Below are 19,020 nucleotides of genomic sequence, written 5' to 3'. Positions count from 1 at the left end.
GCTCTAGGCGCGCAGGCTTCAGTAGTTGTGGCACGTGGGCTCAGTAGTCGTGGCGCACGGGCTTAGTTGCTCCGCGGCATGTGGGATCTTCCTGGACCAGGGCTCGAACCCGTGTCCCCTGCATTGGCAGGCGGATTCTAAACCACTGCGCCACCAGGGAAGTCCCATAAATGTTAATAACAGTTACTGATTGACCTCCTGCCATGTGGCTGGCCTTTCTCCCAACAAACCTATGTGGATGTCAGTTACCACCTGCACTTTATAGGTAAGGACACCCTCTCAGAGTGGTTGTGTAACATGCCTAAAGTTGCACAGCTGGTGAGTGGTAAAACCAGGATGGAAAGCCAGGTCTCTCCCCAGTCTATAACCATCAGTCAAATTCTCCACAGGCTGTGCCTCCTCCACGAAGCCCACCGTGAATGTCTGAGGCCCTGTAGCCCCTCTGAAACACCATGGCACTGAGCCCCCATTTAAGCAGACACTCCCTGAGCACCCAAGCTTTGTGTGCTGGAGCCTCTGCTGGCTTTTGGGAGACAAAGACAAACACCTTCAAGCACCCGAGATTTCATATCCCCTAGCAACCAGCATGGTTTCCGCCTTCTTAAGCTCTCCCACCATTGGCAATTTTACATTTAACTAACCGTTGCTCTCTAGAGCTGCCACTGCACGCTTCCACTATAACCTGTATTTATCAGCCAGAACTGATAACCTTTTCACTCATAAGCAGTGAACCTTAATCGTCTTTGCCAGCCTATGAGGGCCCCTGAGCAATTTACATATCAGCTGAAGCTATGATGGTCAGAACATCCAAGCTGGAGCCCCAGTAAGGCACAAAATGAGAAAGTTTCAACCGAGGCCCCCGGCATTTGGACATTGTGACAGGCCCATTTCCCATCGTGTGAATTCTCTAGTGTGTCCTTGTCAGACTGTTGGGTGACGGCAATTCGCTATGAGTCACCAACCTCAGGTAACTCAGCTTTGCCAAATAACCAGTGATACTAACAAAAGCTCATATAAGGGTGCTCTGAGCTCAGCCATCAAGGCGTTAACAGACACCTCTGTGTGACCAGGTATGCGGGGTGGGGTAAGGGTAACACCCCGGAAAGGGTCAGCCAGTGCCCCACGTAGGGGTTCTTAAAGGGACCATAAGACTCAACTCACAGTCCTCACACAGTTCACAGGTTTATTTGTCCAAAATAAATACAGTCTGAGAACATCCATTTCAATACTCCTACACACGACTTCTTCACCAAAAGAGCAGCGTAAGATACAGACACACAGTTCGCAGTGCATGTTCTCAGGTTAGGCTCAGGAGGGTGTTTGCCCTGGCTTGTGCTGGGCTGGGTCTAGCTGTGAAGATCCCCCCGCCCCCAGCAAGGTTCCCTTCTCTGCTTGGGACCTGAGTCCCATGCCAGGACCCCTACAGCCTGTTCCTGCTCCTGGAGGACCTGCCACCTCTCCTCTCTGCAGCCTAAAGAGAGCGGCATTCACAACCGTGCGGCCCTGTGGCCAGCCCCTCGCAGAGAGCTCTGTCCTATAACACCAGCTACCGCTGCAGGCCCATTGCCGACTCCTGACCCCGGAAGCAGCTCACCCCGGGCAAGGGGAAAAACTGAGGCACAGCTGGCAAATGGATGGGAAGCACTCACTCCTGAGCCCTGCCAGGAGACTGAGAGCCCCTGATGAAGGGAGAAAGGGACATTCACTACCCTCCCCCAGGTATCCCCTGGGGCCTGGCCCACTAGGGAGCAGGAAGAGGGGGAGACCACCCTTTGTCCTCTCTTTGCAGATCAAAGGTTCGGGTCCATGTTCTCCTGGTCTGAGGCTGCCTCATCGTCATCTGGGGACTCCTATATCAGAGCCAGAGAAACCCAGTCATGGGCTTGTGCCACCCCCGGGTCGTAGCCTGGGGGCCAGCATCTCCTTCCTCTCGGCCCTGCTGCCAACGGAGCCAGAGGAGGCTCTGCCACCCCCTCCCCATGGTCCTTTGGCCTTCCCTCTGTCCTAGCTCCCAGGCTGCCCACGGCCACATGGCCCACCATTGGGTGACTCCCTCTTACCAGGCTGAGGCCCCTGTCCTGCCGCAGGGTAGCATAGAAGCTCAGCACACGGGGGTCACAGCGAATCACCATAGGGTCAAAGTCCAACACACATAGGCCCTGCAGGCTGCGGGCCCGGGAAAGGGCCACATAGGCCTGGCCGCTGGCAAACACACGGCCCAGAGAGATCTCCACGCAATCCAGGGACATGCCCTGGGGGATGGAGGGACAGGGCTGGAGCCAGCTCAGGCTGAATTCACTTGTGCCCAGGAACCTGACCCCACCTCCACCAGCCCAGCTATTGCCCCTGATCTCCTTGCCCAGTCCAGAGATTCTGAGTCAGAGAGACAGGATGATGGGTGTCTGAGTAGGGGGGCGTCCAGGAAATACAGATCCAAGATAAGAGTAGAGGGATAAGGGTGAAAGGCAAGAGCTCAGGTCTGGGTCAGACAGGCATAGAAATGAATCTTGGCTCTGCAGGGCACTAGCTGTGTGACCTTGGGCAAGTTACTTAACCTCCCTGAGCCTTGGTTTCCTCTTCTGTAAAACAAGAACAATTATTACAACTATACCTCCCACAGTTGTCGTAATATGTTAAAATTAACATATCCAATAGTGGCTCAGAAAATAGCAGGGCCCGAGATGACAGAGGGGAAGTGTATGTGTCTAGGAAAGAGAGAGGAAGTGGGATGGGAAATGCACTAACGAAAGGTTTATTCTACAGCTGGTCTGGAACTTTCCATCCAGGGCAAGTTCAACCCTCACAAAGCCTCTAAGACCCCCCCGCCCTTCAACATGCCCCAGGCCTATCCTGCCCCCGTCCCCACACTCACCTGGCTCTTGTGGATGGATATGGCCCAGGCCAGCTGGAGGGGCAGCTGCTGCCGGCTGAGAAGCCGGCCCCCAGTGGCCTGCACCATCCAGCGGTCTGCACGGATGACCTCGGTGACTCCACACAGGAACCGCACCTGGGGCAGCCCTGAGGGAGGCGTGGAGAAGTCCCACCTTTCAGTCCCGCTCCAGGGCTCCAAGGTGAGGACAGGCCTCACCTTTCCATGCTAGCCTTTTCCTCTGCACACTAACCCCAGGGCCCTGCTGCAAACCCGAGCAGTAGGACTGCTCCCCTATCACTTACCTCTCCCCTCGGCTTCAAACCCAACTACTACCCCTCGGGCACCATTTACCAGGCCCCGAGACACTGCCAAGTTCTTCACCAGCATCACCTGCGAGAGAAGGAAAACTGGAGGCATGGACAGCAGGGCATCCCTACGCCTGGCCTCAGCTCCAGGGGTCGCTTCGGCAGATCTCTGAGGCTGGGGTCTGTCACGGAGAGGCACTGAGTCTGCTGGGGCCCCTGCGACAAACTGCTTTATTTCCTTAGGTCTCAGTTTCCCCTTGTGCCAAAGGGGAATGACATTTGCTCAGTTTGCCTCAGAAGGAGGGGGTAAAGAACAATAAGGTGACAGGGCACAATGACCATGTCTATTAGAGGGAATGTGTATGGACCTCAATCTTGAGGGATAGCCCTCTTCCAACCACTGTGCCTGCATTTCCCCCTAGGTGCCCTTTGGAACCTGAGAAAAGGATCCCACCCGCACCATTGTGGAAGGAAGGAGGATGCTCACAGTAGAGGCGACACTACAGAAGACAACTGAGTGCGGTAGGTATTTTACTCTGAATTTAGAGATGGGGAAACCCAGCTTCAGCAAAGGAAAAGGATTTGTCTAAAGCAACACTGCCTGGAGCTTCAGGTGGAGGAAGAGGAGGGCAGTGGAAAATGGAAAGCAGGAAGGTGACTGGGAACAGGAGGGAAGAAGTTTGCTATGGTCACATCTGGGCCCTCTGGCTGTGGAGCAGCCCGTGCAGAGGGGCTAGGATCAGGGAGGCCGATGCTCACAGGGTCTAGGCCCTGCTTCCCACTCACCTGAGCCCCCAGCTTTAGCTGAAGGAGCCGGCTAACGGGACATTGGGCATCCAGGGTCCGGGCTTGCTCAGGGTCACTGTCCATGGCCTCAAAGCTGTGTACCTCACCTGGGAAAAGAGAGTTGGGCAAACAGATTACAAGTCACTGACTTGTGGCTCAATTTCCAAAAAAACACATTAGACCAGGGCATGGAGAGAGGTAGTGAGCACAGCTCAAACCTAGCTGGGCTTTGCAATCAGAGGCCTGGGTTCAAGTCTCATTTTTAGTGTTTATTGGCTGAATGACTTTGACCCAGGAAAGGTCACATCTCTCAAAGACACAATTACATCTGCAAATGTAAGGGACTTTATGGTCACAGGGGCTGGGACCGAGATATCTGAGATATCTAAATGACACCAAGGGCCCAGGCTGCCTGGGGGGCCATGCCTGCCTGATGGCCTCTCCCAGCTGGTCTGGCCCAGCCCCAGCTCCCTGCTCACCTGGTAGTTTCTGCAGCTGCCTCTCGTTGGTAAGGGCCACATCATCCTGGTGGGTGCAGAGCCTCGTGGCCACAATCCCATCTCGCCCCACCCTGTGGGCAGCCGTGGCCCGGAGCTGGCGGGTGACCTCATCTGAGCACCTGCAGAGGCCAGGCTATCAGGGCAGAGCCTACCTGAACACCAGGGAAGGCGGGGCACGTGGGTGATACGGCCCATGCAGCAGGCCGTGGACCAGGCTTGGGGACTGGATGGGGCACCAGGGCAAGATTTGCTGGTTCCCCAAGCTGGCCAACTTGTTCCTTCCTCACGTGGACCCCAGACATGGAGAATGAGCACGGGGGTGGTGCTTGGCTGTGATCATGGGCAGGCACCCTTCCCTGTGTCTGCCCCCAGGTTGGAGCTAGCCGCTCCCCTGAGGAAGTTAGATATGAGGAGTGAGCATAGGCCAGAGATTTAGAGACTGAGGTGAGGCTCTGATGTTGATACCCTGTAATACTGGTACCCTATAATCAGATTGGTCTCCAAGCTACAATTTTCTAGCCCCTTGCCTGCTGCCTTAGGGGAAAAAAAAAATCTAGCCTGTGTTTCTATTTTCCCCACTTCAAGCCTTCCTCCAGGGAAGTCTGGGTGCTGCAGCAACTCAAGTGAGAGGAGGGGGAAGAAGTTGGAAACACCTCTCACTGTTCTGCCACTCAGCCTTTCTCTTGTCCCCCACACTTGCTGGTGTATGCTGTGCACCTTCCTACCTGCCTCCTGTCCCCAGGCATAGAAAGCCCCTCACCACCACCACCTGCTTCCTTCATCCCATCCCAATCTGACCTGGGTCCCAAGACCCAGCTGCGGTCCATATCTTCTGCCGTCCTGGCCTCCTTTCCACTCCCAAGTTAGAGTACCTGTAGCATTTCAACCTTTTGTCCTAGCTGGGGTGGGATCATGTCTGCAACCTCCTCTCCCCCACCAAGTGGCCGCACAGGCTCAAAGAGTAGAAGGAACTTGGGTTTTAGAGTCAGACCTGAGTTCAAATCCTAGCTCAGCCACTTACTAGCCATGACTTTGGACAAGTCACTTCACCTCTTTGAACCCCAGTTTCTGCATCTGTAAAATGGGAGTGTTAACATCTCTGAATAACTCTTGTGTCTCCATCTGCCCATAATTCCCTGAGATGTACTCTGTGCCAGGCCCTGTGCTGGATGATAGGGACCCAACCCTGGGGGAGGCTGGGCCCCAGTGCTCACAGAGTGACCATCCCCAATGGGGCCATGAAGCATTTCTCTCCCTTCTCTGGGTTCCTGTGCTCCTCTCTGACCCACGCTTGGATCCGCATCCCATGGCCCCTTCTCTATTCAGCGGGGCCCACCTGCCCAGCCGCACAGCTTGCAGCAGAGAGATGAAGGTCTTGTCTGTCTGCCTCCACACCTCAGTCAGCTCCAGGGTCACTGGGACACATCTCCTCCAGCTCTTGGCCTGGTGGGGGCAAGATGGGGCATCAGGGAGCAGAGCAGACCCCTATGGGGGTTAGGGCCACAGGGTGAGTGCTACCTGGAAGCAGAACTGCGGGGGCTGGGATCCCTTTGTTACAGGCGGCAGCTGCAGGAAGTCCCCACAGATGATGAGCTGGATCCCTCCAAATGGCTTGTTCTGCTGCCGGACAGCTCTGGAGAGGAGCATGTGGTGCTTTAGGCGCTGGGGTGAGCGAGTTCCACATGGAAGACCACCAGAACCCAGTCCTCACTGCCCATACTGACCTGGCCACGGCCTCCAGCTTATCAAATAGGTCCGCTTCCACCATGGAGATCTCATCAATGACTAGCCGCTGGCAGTTCAGCCAGCCCTGCCGCACGCCTGGCCGCTGGGCCAGGGCCACACACTGGGCCAGGGGAGCCTGACCCGAGCCAATGCCTGTGAGTGACACTATTCAGCCTGGGCTGAGATCCCAGCCCTGTCTCAACCCTGACCTCCCCTCTCTTCCCACCTGCCTGGCTTGCTCCCAGCTTAAGTCCCAGAGGCTCTCACTTACCTGCAAAGGCATGGAGGGTAGTACCCCCGATGTGGCAGGCTGCCACCCCAGTGCTGGCAGTGGCCACAGTGCCTGTGGGAGGCAGTGAGCCCAGGATACGCTTCAGCAGATAAGACTTCCCCGTCCCTGGGCAGAAGGCAAAGTCAGGGCCACTTCTCCTCCATCCTAGCACACCACTGTTCTCCCCACACCCACTCTGCCCCCCACTACCTGCACTCCCAGTGAAGAAAATGCTCTGGCCTTTCAGGACAACCCTCAGCACAGCAGCCTGTTCCCTGGAAAGCTCTGGTTTGGTGGGGGGCAAGCTCAGCTTCTTCACAGGCAGGGGCCACCTTGGGACTTCCTGGGGGGATAGGGCTGTCTCAGGGCCTCCCCACATTCCCTAGGCATTGCCCCCTCCCTTCTTGGCCTGGTAGCCCTTTGTGTCTCTGCTGGCTTCTCTCCTTGGAGCCCTTGGGCAGCCTCGGTTCACCTGGAGATCTTGCCAGTAACCACAGGGGTCCAGGTCTCTCCTTGAGGAAGGGACCGAGGCTGGATCTCCACTGACTCCTGGTGCCCTGAAGACCCCAGTGTGCAGGTCCAGATTCTCCTTCAGCTTTCTCCCCTGGGTTCCCTAACTCTCCTGGTTCTCTTACCCATCCTTCCTTCTCACTACCCTTCCTGTCACAGATGTGTCTCTCTTGCCTCAAAACACCCAAGCAAAACCCTGCCTAGCCAGGGCGCCTTCTTGCCGCATCTCCTTCTTCTCACCAGCTTGTCTCAAACCTCTGTGGTCTGTGATCCATTTGTTCCAGTTCCCGAACACTGTCAGACCCACCAGACTTTGTCCCCCTATCTGATTGGACCTGTTGGCTGCCCCTACACAGCTGACCGCTTCGTTCTCTCCAAAACCTCCTCTCCTTCTCCAGGGCGACCAAGTTCCCACTTTTCTTCTGAAGCACCTTCTCTGCTTTCTCTTTTAATGTGACCTTGGCCCCCTTTTCCTAGTCTCCTTACTCAGTCTCAGGGATTGCACCATGAGAAACATGCACAATTCCCATATTCCTGTCATTCTCATAAGTCTGATGAGCATCTCGTCTGAGATAACCAGTAGCCATCTGAATACCTCCACCATCTTCCCCCCACACTTGGGCTTTCTCGGTCTCTTCCGTCTCAGTGGCACACCCACTCCCCAAGGCGTCCCCCCTTTCCTGTCCTCACGGTGCTGGGCTTGGCCCCGGACCGGGACTCCGTGGGCTGCTTCACCGGCGTGGAGTCCGTGACCCAGGTGGCCGCCGCGCGCCGAAGTTCCTCGGGCTGCACCGGGCTGATGGTGACGAAGTCGCGGGGCCGCGGGCCAAGCAGCTGCGTGCGGGCGGAGGCCGGCCCGGGACCCGGGGCCGCGGCCAGCTTGAGGCGCAGAGTGCGCAGGAAGCGGCGCAGGCGGTCAGGGGGGCAGTCGGAGAGCAGCAGCTGCACCGCGCCGGTCCGGGGAGCGCCGTCGGCGGGAAGCCGCAGAGTGCTGCGCCCGGACGCGGCGAAGCGCGTGAAGAGGCGCGCGGCGCGCAGGGGAAAGCACCGCGGCCGCCCCGCGGGCCCGGGCGCCTGCAGCCTCAGCATCAACTCGCGGCGCTCGTTACGACCCAGTCTCAGCTCCGCGGTGCGCAGGGCCTGGCGCCTTCGCGGCTGCCCGCCCGGGCTCAACTCCTCCACAGCAACACGGCACCGCAGCTCCGCGTCCGCGCATTCCGCTGCCACTGCCTGGGTGCCCGACAGCATCGCCACCAACTCTGCAGGTCTGCAAAAAGACCGGAGCGCAGGGGTCATCACAGGTGGTATAGAGGTCAGGACGGAGAGCCGGGTCATGGCCACAAAGGGTCCCGGGGCTGTCACTGGTAACACAAAGAGTTCACGGAGAAGGTAAAAGGGTCCTGGGGCGAACCGGAAATTCTCTTAGAAATTACTCTCCTACACAATAATTTCCAGAGCGGCGGATGGGCGGCGTCGAGTACACCCAGGGTTGGGGAACCTCGGCTGTCCGACAAGGGCCACAGAAGGGATCCCCTGAGCAGAAAAGAAGCCTGCTTCCAAGAGACCCAGGGCGGGCACGAGAATCCTGAGTCTCCCCCCCCAGGAAGCAGGGGACGTGTGGAGGTAAGCAGGGGACTGACATGTAATCAGTGCCTTCTGTCTTCCAGGTACGTTCACTGGTTTATATGCAGCCAAGCAGGTCTCACTATTCCCCGTGTACAGAAGTGGAAAACAGGCTGAGAGAGGCCACAACGGCTGGTGGGAGTCAGGGCTTGTGTGATTCTGAAGCCCCGGCGCTTCCCATCTCCAAGGTGGGATGGGGTAGAAAATATTTGGCTAGGGAAATCGCGGAGGGACCCTGGCGTCCGGCTTTCCGTTCACCCACCGTCTGACCCACTCGTACGCACCCTCCCGGCAGGGACCCCTTGAAGAGGCAGGCGCTCTGCCTCCCACCTCTAGGATCGGGTGAACACTCACTTGCGCCAGCACTCGGGCGAACAAGCTGAACAAAGTCGGCATGCAGTCAAAAGTAGGGACACTAGAAACTTTCAAATACTGGGTGTAGAGAATCACCCTATCACCGGCCGGATCTTTAAATTTTCCAGCCAATCAGAGACACCGGGCGTGACAACGGGAGTGTCTTTCTTTGGGTTTCAACTCGCGGGGCTTGGGCTGTACCAATAGCACGCCGGAGGAAGGAGGCTTATTGTGGTGGCGGAGCATACCAAGTCGCGCGGACTAGTGGGTGTGGTGGGAGGAGGCGGGGACTGCAGCGGGGCCGCGCGTGGTGTTGTGTCACCAATCGCGTCTTTGAAGGTTTATTTTCAGAACCATACCTCCAACGCGCACTCCCTCCTCTCTAGCCCTCGCACTAAGGCTGAACTTGGCCTTGCGGAAGAGCTGCCTCTGATCCCTCTCATCTCTGTTTACACTCACTGGACCTTTGCCCATTTCTGGGCAGACCCCCCCAAACCCTCGCGCGCGCGGACACACACACACACACACACACACACACACACACACACACACACACCCATGGCCTACTGCTGTCGCTGCCCACCCCGCCCCCAACAGCTCTTTACACGCTTATCTGTCTCTGTAACCATCATTTTACGCATTTGTCTTTCCCATGTGTCTGAGACCCGTCAGTGAGGAACTCTTGAGACCTGTGGCCAGGTGCTCAGAGAGTACAAGGGAAGTGTGTGGGCCGCTGTCTTCGGGAATCCGCATCCCTCTCATTGAACTGAATGCTTAGGGAATTCATTTTTAATTATCTTTTTCCTTCCTCATTAAATCTTGGAATGACATAGCTAGAAGGCATCTTACAGGTGAGTCAGCCTGCTCATTTATTGAATTGCCCCCATTTTTCAAATGAGGAAACCAAGGCTCCAAGAAGTTTTACCAGATGTCACATAGCTTGTAGATAGCAAAACAAAGCCTTGAACCCAAGTCTAAGCCTGCTAGTTTAACTGCTACACCACACTGCTCCCAGGTGACTGGTCTAACTTGGTGAAGGGAGTCCAGCCCTGGACTGGAATCTCAGCTCCTGACAGCCAGTGCATTGCCCCAGGCCCGCCAGTCAGATGTTACTCTAAGCAAGTTTCCTTAATGTCTCAAGCCTTTGTTTCCTCATATTTAAAAATGGAGAAAGATGAAGATGTGATGATTGCACAACTCTGTGACTATACTAAAAAGCATTAAATTATTTGCTTTAAATTGTATGGTATGTGAATTATATCTCAATAAGACTGTTAGGAAAAAATCATGAGAAATATTTTTCCTCTTAAGTGTTGTCTTGACATATGAGTACTAGTGGCACAGGAAAATTTTTAATGTCACTGTGGTAGGCAGAATAATGACCCCCCCGCCCCCACACCCCGCAAACTGCAAAGATGTCTGCATCCTAATCCCCAGATTCCTTTTGTGAATATGTTACCTTACATGGCAAAAGGGACTTTGCAGATGTGATAAATTAAGGATCTTGAGATGGGGAGATTACCCTGGGTTGTCTGGGTAGGCCCAACTAGGATTCTTACAAGGGAGGCTAGAGAGTCAGAGAAGGAGATGTGATGAGGAGGAAGCAGAAGTGTGTGTGTGTGTGTGTGTGTGTGTGTGTGTGTGTGTGTGTGTAAGAGGGAGAGACAGACAGAGAGAGAAAGATTGATTTGAAGATGTTACTGCTGGCCTAGAAAAGAGAAGAAAGGGCCATGAGACAAGCCATAGAATACAGGAGGTTTCTAGAAGCTGGAAAAGGTGAGGAAGTGGGTATCCCCCTCTAGATTCTCCAGAAGGAACACAGCTCTTGATTTTAGTCTAGTGAGACACATTTTAGGCCTCCAGAACTGTAAGATAATAAATTTGTGTTGTTTTAATCCACTAAATATGTGATAATTTGTTACAGCAGCTATAGCAATAAGAAACAAATACAATCATAAGCTAGAAAGCGAAAGCTGGGATTATGAACCCATGTCTGTTTATTTCCAAAGCCTGTGTTCTCTCTTTTCACTACCCTCTGCTCAGTGGGCCTAGCACACTCACACTGTCGGCTACCTTCTCCCTTCTCTCTGTGCAGTACCCCAGACCAGTTCTAGAGAAAGCATGGAGGCTTCTACATGAATTTTCCCCTAACATTTTCTTTCTTTTGGCTTTCAATTTTTTTTTTTTTTTTTTTTGGCCTCGTCACTCGGCTTGCGGGATGTTAGCTCCCGACCAGGGATCGAAACCCGCCCCCCGCAGTGAAAACCCCGAGTCCTAACCCCTGGACCGCCAGGGAATTCCCTCAAGTTTTTTTTTTTTCCCGGTACGCGGGCCTCTCACTGTTGTGACCTCTCCCGTTGCGGAGCACAGGCTCCAGACGCGCAGGCTCAGCGGCCATGGCTCACGGGCCCAGCCGCTCTGCGGCATGTGGGATCCTCCCGGACCGGGGCACGAACCCGCGTCCCCTGCATCGGCAGGCGGACCCTCAACCACTGCGCCACCAGGGAAGCCCCCAAGGTTCTTTAAATTGTAAAATATACATAACGTAAAATTTACCACGTTGACTATTTTTATGTGTACAATTCATTGCCATTAAGTACATTCAAATGTTGTATAACCATCACCTCTATTTCTAGAAAAGTTTCATTATTCCGAAACAGAAACTTTGTACCCATTAGACAATGGTTAGACAACCATTAGACAACTCCCCATTCCTCTCTCCTCTCAGCCCCTGGTACCCCAAACATTTTATTCTGAAAATATTCCAACATATACAGAAAGATAGAAAGACTTTCACAGTGAACACCATATACCTACCACCAAGATTCTACAATTAATATTTTGCTGTATTTGTTTTAACACATCTAACCATCTATCCATCTCCCCATTCATCAATCCATTTTTTAAAACATCTTTATTGGAGTATAATTGCTTTACAATGTGTGTTAGTTTCTGCTTTATAACAAAGCGAATCAGCTATACATATACATATATCTCCATATCTCCTCCCTCTTGCGTCTCCCTCCCACTCTCCCTATCCCACCCCTCTAGGTGGTCACAAAGCACCGAGCGTTAATCCATTTTTTTGTTATTCATTTCAAAGTTGCAGACAACAGTTCATTTCACGTCTGAACACTTCAACATGCATAGAATTAACTAGAGTATGCTTACCTTTTAAAAAAAAGAATTTATTTATTTATTTGGCTGCACCGGGTCTTAGTTGCAGCAGGCGGGTTGTAGTTCCCTGACCAGGGGTCCAACCCTGGCCCCCTGCATTGGGAGTGCAGTCTTAACCACTGGACCACTAGGGAAGTCCCTATGCTTACCTTTTTTTTTTCTTCTTAAATAAATTTATTTATTTATTTTTGGCTGCATTGGGTCTTCGTTGTTGGGTCTTCGTTGCTGCCCGTGGGCTTTCTCTAGGAGCAGCGAGCAGGGGATACTCTTCATTGCGGTGCTCGGGCTTCTCATTGCGGTGGCTTCTCTTGTTGCAGAGCTCAGGCTCTAGGCATGTGGACTTCAGTAGTTGTGGCTCGCGGGCTCTAGAGCGTAGGCTCAGTAGTTGTGGCACATGGGCTCAGTTGCTCCGTGGCATGTGGGATCTTCCCGGACCAGAGCTCAAACCTGTGTCCCCTGCATTGGCAGGCGGATTCTTAACCACTGAGCCACCAGGGACGTCCCAGTTGGTTCCTTTTTAATGCTGAGTAATACTGCATTGTATGGATATACTACAGTTTACCCATTTTCCTATTGATGGAGATCTGGGATTTATGCTTTAATTTCTCTTGAATAAGTTCCTAGGTGAGAAATTGCTGGTCGTGGAGTTTATAATTTAGTTTTATATGAAGCTGCAAGAGCTTTTTCCAAAGTGGTTTTCTGCCCACCAGGTTAACAGTGAGTCTTTGGAGCGAAAGAAGTCGGAGGAAAGCTAGATACCGCCTAGCTATAGATTAACGGTCCTCAGACTCCGCCCTCCTCCCCGCCCCTGCGCCACCGGCCGTCAGCTGGATCTTGATTGGCCAATGGAGGAGGGAGGCGGAGGCAGAGGGACTCCTCAAATCTGGGGCCGGACTTCCTCACATCTGGGGCCGAACTTCCTCCCTCTAGGCTTTGTGCCCTCTTCGCATCCGCGGGGCTTTTGCTCGCTGCTGCCGCGAGGGGTCAATTCCGAGTGAAGCGCAACACTGCTCCCGATCTCCTCGCCTAATCCAAAGCCTGGTTTTAACGCAAGCTGTCAGGAGGAACGGGTTTTCTTCGCTATGAAATTTCCTCCTCCAGAACTCTTTCTATACGTCTTACCTGCTTTCTCCCACTGGCGGTCTCAGTCCAATCCCCGGCTCACTAATAATAACGACGACATCAGCACAGGACTAGGTGGTTTACTAATTGCACTCTTGGCGTTTTCTCATTTGATACTTGAAAGAGCCAGCCCCTTCCTTCCTCTCCCCCTGCGGTCCTTTCTCGCTGTGCTTTTGCCCTCTCCACCTTTACAGCCCTCAGCTTACAACAGTCTGGCAGAGGAGCTGAAAGGGTGTTTCGCGGGCTTCCAGCTTCCAGAGCACTTCACCTCGTGTAGCTTCTTCTTTGGGCAGCTGACACTCATTTTATTGAGCCTCTGATCTGGTACAGCTGATTATACCTCTTTGAAATACTCTCTTAACTTCCACAACATGCTCCCCTCGTTTTTCTTACATATTGGCTGCTTCATGTCTGTCTCCTTTGCTAATCCCTTTCCCTCAACCAGACCTCTCAGTGTGGGAGGACTTTCTTTCTTTTTTCCTATCTTTTCCAATTTCATGGCTTAATTATCAGCTACATGCTGATTCTCAATATTATAACCCCAGCCTGCCCTTCTCCCCTGAACTCGACTGTATTGCCATTTGTCCTCCTGATGATATCTCCATACAGATGCCTAAATGGCATGTTTTTTTTAATTAATTAATTAATTTACTTATTTTTGGCTGTGTTGGGTCTTTGTTGCTGCGCATGGGCTTTCTTTGTAGTTGCTGTGAGGGCGGGGGGGGGAACTACTCTTCATTGCAGTGCGTGGGCTTCTCATTGGGTGGCTTCTCTTGTCGCGGAGCACCGGCTCTAGGCGTAAGGGCTCTAGAGCGCAGGCTCAGTAGTTGTGGTGCACGAGCCTAGCTGCTTTGCAGCATGTGGGATCTTCCTGAACCAGGGCTCGAACCCGTGTCCCCTGCATTGACAGGCGGATTCTTAACCACTGCGCCACCAGGGAAGCCCCTAAATGGCATGTTAAACTCACTCTCTCCAAAACAGAGCTTTTAATCTCCTTCAATACCATATAGACCTGTTTTTCTCCTGTCTTCATCATCTCTGTAAATGGCACCTCCATTTTTGGCTCAAGTTAAAAACCCATACCATATCCTTGATTCCTTCTTCACCTACCACGTCCAATCCACCATCGAAACCTGTTGTTTCTGCCTCCAAAATGTTTCGTTTTTTAGAATTGTAGTATAGTTGACATGAAAAGACAACCTATGGACTGGGAGAAAATATTTGCAAAGAATGCGACTGACAAGGGCTTAATTTCCAAAATATACAAACAACTCATACAACTCAGTAATAACAACAACAAAAAAACAAACAACCCAATCAAAAAATTGGCAGAAGACCTAAATAGACATTTCTCCAAAGAAGACATATACAAATGGCCAATAGGCACATGAAAAGATGCTCAACATCGCTAATTATCAGAGAAATGCAAATCAAAACTACAATGAGGATCACCTCACACCGGTCAGAAAGGCCATCATTAAAAAGTCCACAAACAACAAATGCTGGAGCAGGTGTGGAGAATGCACACTGTTGGTGGGAATGTAAATTTGGTGCAGCCACTGTGGAAAAGAGTATGGAGATTCTCTACAAAACGAAAAATAGGGCTTCCCTGGTGGCGCAGTGGTTGAGGGTCCGCCTGCTGATGCAGGGGACGCGGGTTCGTGCCCTGGTCCGGGAGGATCCCACATGCCGCGGAGCGGCTAGGCCCGTGAGCCATGGCCGCTGAGCCTGCGCGTCCGGAGCCTGTGCTCCGCAACGAGAGAGGCCACAACAGTGAGAGGCCTGCGTACCGCAAAAAAAAACAAAACTAAAAATAAACTTACCATATGATCCAGCAATCCCACTCCTGGGCATGTATCAGGAGAAAACTCTGATGCAAAAAGATACATGCACCCCAGTGTTCATAGCAGCACTATTTACAATAGCCAAGACATGGAAGCAACCTAAATGGCCACCAACAGATACATGGATAAGGAAAAAATTGAAATATAGTTGATTTAAAATGTGTTTCAGGTGTATAGCAAAGTGATTTATATATATATATATGTATATATAAATCATATCCTTTTTCAGATTCTTTTCCATTATAGGTTATCAAAATGTATTTTGAATCTATTCACTTCCCTCAACCTCCACCCCACAACCTAGAACTAGCAACCTGTCAGCTCTCCCCTGGATTACAGCAGTAGTCTCATAATCTCACTGGATTCCTAGATTCCACTCTGGTCCTCCTACAATCTCTTCTCCGAACAGCAGCAGGTGGGATCTTTTCAAACACATAAATCAGATTTTGCTACTGCTCTAGTTAAAAGCTCTCAATGCCTCCCCAGGCTATTCCTTTTAGAATAAAATCCACAGTTCTTACCATAGCCTGAGGCCAACTCCCTCCCCTTTTTCCTCTGTGATCTCAAATCTACCACTTTCTTCTTTACTCACTATACTTCTGTCACACTGGCCTCCTTGGTGTTCCTTGAAGACCCTATGCCGGAGGCTTTGCATTTGCTCTTTCTTCTGCATGAAATATCTTCCGCCTTTCACTGTGACTGTCTGCTACTTTTTGGTGACTGTCTCTTTCTCATCTTTCAGGTTTCAGCTGAAATTTCCACTCTGTGGAAAAGCTCCACCCCACCACTCACACCATATCTAAAATTGGCTCCCCAATTGTTATTTTATTACCTGTTTACTTTCCTTAGAGAACTTATCACATTCTGTTGTTATTGTGGTCATTTGTTTATTTGCCTATCATCTCTCTCTTCCGGCTTCAAGAGGGCAGAGATCACCCCTGTCATGTTTATGGCTTTGTGCCCTGTGTTTAGAACAGTGCCTGAGACATGGTAGCCTCTCAACAGATATTTATTGAATGGATATTTATCAATGAATAATGAAACCATTCTCTCCAAGTCCCGACCCCTCTATCTCTACTATCTTTTGAATCTGCTCCTGCCATCCTTATAACCACTGGCTTGGTTCAAGCTCCGTCACCTCCAACCTGGATTTCTGTAACAATCTCTGACCCAATGGGTCTCCATGTCTCTCTTGCCCTGTCACCGTTCTTCACACAGCAGTTATGAAAATGAGGTTTCAGAATGAAAATGATGTCAGGCCCTGCTTCACTGCTTCAGTGGCCCCCAGCTCTTTGCAGGAGGAATTTCAAATCTCTCAGGTCAGCACTCAAAGCCCTTAGTGCCCTAGCTCCTGCTGCCTCCTTGGTGCCATCTTTCCGAACTCCCCACCAACATCACATGTATATGACCACAGAAATCTGCCTACAGTCCCCTAACAAGTCAGGGTCTTCTACAAGTTCTTACTTTTGTGAGATGTTCCCACTTCCTAAATTCCCGCTGCACCCCCTCTCCCCCATCCATAGAACCCTGCTAGAATACAACTTAGTTGCTCCAGCCCCTCTGGGAACCAGCTCTCAGCACACACCGTGTACCCTTCTCAGGATGTGTCTACCCTCCTACTGGTTCATCAGCTCTACAAGCCAGGGCCTGGGCCTTTCTGTGGCCTGGTCACACAGTGCTGCCAAAACACATCATTTAGAGAGAGCACTGGAGTCAGGAGAGGTTTGAATCCTTGGGCCACCACTTACCAGTCAAGAGACCTTAAACAGGTCCAAGCCTTGGATTCTTGATCTGTAAAATGAGGATAAAAATTCTATTTATTTCATGGATGGGTACCTACTTTTGTGAGGAGTTTAGTACAGTGAGCAGATAACAGAGGTGCCCCAAATTCTTTTGAGTGAACAGATAAATGCCAGGATGAAGTATTGGAAAACACCCCACTTCAGAGGCACTCAATAAACTTTGTTGATTAAATGGCACATATGCAAAATAGACTCCATCCCTTCCACAGCCCCAGACTTTCAGTGACTTCCCATTGGCCTGAGGTTGAAATGTAGTCTCCTCAACACAGCTTCAAGGTCCTCTCTACACTGAGCTCTGTCTGCTTCTCCAGCCTGGCCTCCCTACACGCGCACACACACACACACACACACAATACTCTTTCATGCCTCCATGTTGTTCACACTGTCTCCTCTGCCTGGAATGCCTGTTCCTTCTGTCCCGGTTTTAGTGCCCTTCCTTCCTCTATGCCTTTATCCTCACATTTAACGCGTAGTTTTCTCTGTTTACATGCCTTTCTCTCCTGAAAAAGGACAGGGACCCTGGGTCCTGCCATTATCTTCCAGCCATTAGTGTAGGGCCTGACGAATAATCAAGGCAAATAAAGTATTTGTGATGAAAAAAATGCGTGTGGTGTGGAGGCAACAACCAGAGGGCCCGTATGGGCTGAGTGGGGAAACTGAGACCCAAGTGGTTATCAGTGGCTCACTCTCAAGGGACAGAGCTGCCCGGATATCAAAACTGACCTCACCCCCAACCCACCATGAGTTGCTTCTGTGCAACAGCATGAATTCCCCAGGGGCTCTGGTCTCCAGCAGGCGGAACATGAGTTTCCAGATACAGGATCTTCTGAGTCCTCAGGCACAGGGTACAACGGCTGCACAGCTCTGCAAGTTGAGGGAATAAAACCGTGTGGTGGCCACAAGAGGTGGTTGTCATGTATACTCATTTTCTCAGTTTCCCAGGCTGGATTTTCTTCATCCTTTTAGATAAAGGAACCCAGGCCCAGGTATGAAGAAAAAGTCTGACTCCATCTTCTTTCCCCTTGGCCCTGGAGTTCCAGGCTGCCCTTTTCCATGCTGACTGGAAGTGACTTGGAAGCCTGAGGGCCAGCAGAAGGCAGTGAAAGGGGAGCTGGGTCAACTGGTACAGCCGCTGCTATGGCAACCAGAGCCAAAGGAGGTCACCATTGATTCCACACGCACTTAATTCTTCCTGCAGAGGCATTGGGCAGGGTTGACCCAGAGAGCTAAGAGGGAAGAGGTGTGTGTGTGGAGGGAACAGGACCGTGATGGAGGTTGGGATGTAGCCAGTCACTTTCTCTCCCTAGGCCTCTGATTCTCTAAGTGTAAAGTGAGAGTACAAGGTATAACTAACACCATTATCTGGTCCCTACATTTCACTCCTCGGCAAGGTTGTCAAGGCTGCAAGATTCACTGCTGGATGGGGTGGGGGCGGGGCCCTCAGATATAGGAACCAGAGGAGGACGGCTCTGAGCAATGCCCAACGAGGGCAGGAGAACACTGCATTTGGGGACCCCCGAGAGTCAGAGGCAGACCTCCTCCCCCAAAGGGACCCTGGAGTCCAGACTCTCAGCCCCAGGTCTTCCCGTTAAACGACTCTCCGGACGGGATCCGAGCTCCAGGCGCCGCCCTGCCAGGAGGTTCTAGGGAGAAGAGGACCAGGTAGTCACCACTACCCTAGCGTCAGGTAGGAAAGAAGGACTCTCTGGATGCCCCCATTTCTGGGCCGCCCAGGCCGGCTTGGCCCGGTCAGGCAACCCCAGCCCACTCGGTCAGGAGACCTGAAATGCAGAAGCCGCCACCTCCTCGGGCGCTCTCTCGGTCTTGCCCCACCCCGGCCCCGCCCTCGGACCCCGCCCGCTTCCCTCGCCTCTGCCTCTGGCCGGAAGCCCCCTCCCCTCCCCCTGCCGGTGCCCCACACCCTTTATCCCTTTCCAGTCCCACTCCTTCCGCGAGTCAGGGAAACCTCTCTGCGCTCGGTTCCCCACCCCACCCCCGTCTTCCTCCAGCCCCGGCTCCTCCATCCAGTCCCCGAGCCCCCGCCCGGCCCCGCCCAGGCTCCTCCCTCAGCCCGGCCCCGGCCCTAGTTTCCCGCCCCAGACCAGGGCCTCAGGGCCCCGCTAGTCCCC

The 19,020-nt window shown here is 52.5% G+C and overlaps 1 protein-coding gene across 1 annotated transcript; it reads right to left on the bottom strand.

Moving 5' to 3' along the window:
* Positions 1–1,268: 1,268 nt before the first annotated feature.
* PIF1 (PIF1 5'-to-3' DNA helicase) lies at positions 1,269–12,895 on the bottom strand. The gene is made up of 13 exons (XM_030879002.2): positions 12,273–12,895; positions 7,660–8,236; positions 6,670–6,802; positions 6,460–6,585; positions 6,188–6,341; positions 5,982–6,096; positions 5,800–5,906; positions 4,443–4,582; positions 3,964–4,070; positions 3,175–3,262; positions 2,873–3,018; positions 2,061–2,252; positions 1,269–1,850 (listed from the first exon to the last, which is right to left on the bottom strand). The coding sequence occupies exons 2-13, from the start codon at positions 8,215–8,217 to the stop codon at positions 1,791–1,793; spliced, it is 1,926 nt and encodes a 641-aa protein (XP_030734862.1). The 5' UTR covers positions 8,218–8,236; positions 12,273–12,895; the 3' UTR covers positions 1,269–1,790.
* Between the last annotated feature and the right edge of the window lie 6,125 nt (positions 12,896–19,020).

The sequence above is a fragment of the Globicephala melas genome, chromosome 2 (assembly GCF_963455315.2).
Source record: "Globicephala melas chromosome 2, mGloMel1.2, whole genome shotgun sequence".
Lineage (NCBI taxonomy): Eukaryota > Metazoa > Chordata > Mammalia > Artiodactyla > Delphinidae > Globicephala > Globicephala melas.
Note: the sequence above shows the minus strand (reverse complement) of the source record. Positions and strands in the feature narration are given on the sequence as shown.

Excerpts from the sequence above, each read along its gene's own strand:
- PIF1 (XM_030879002.2), bottom strand. The coding sequence starts at position 8,217 with ATGCTGTCGGGCACCCAGGCAGTGGCAGCGGAATGCGCGGACGCGGAG. Across the intron at positions 6,097-6,187 it reads AAGCTGGAGGCCGTGGCCAG|AGCTGTCCGGCAGCAGAACA; the intron begins GTCAGTATGGGC and ends GCTCCTCTCCAG. Across the intron at positions 3,263-3,963 it reads AGCTAAAGCTGGGGGCTCAG|GTGATGCTGGTGAAGAACTT; the intron begins GTGAGTGGGAAG and ends CTTCTCTCGCAG.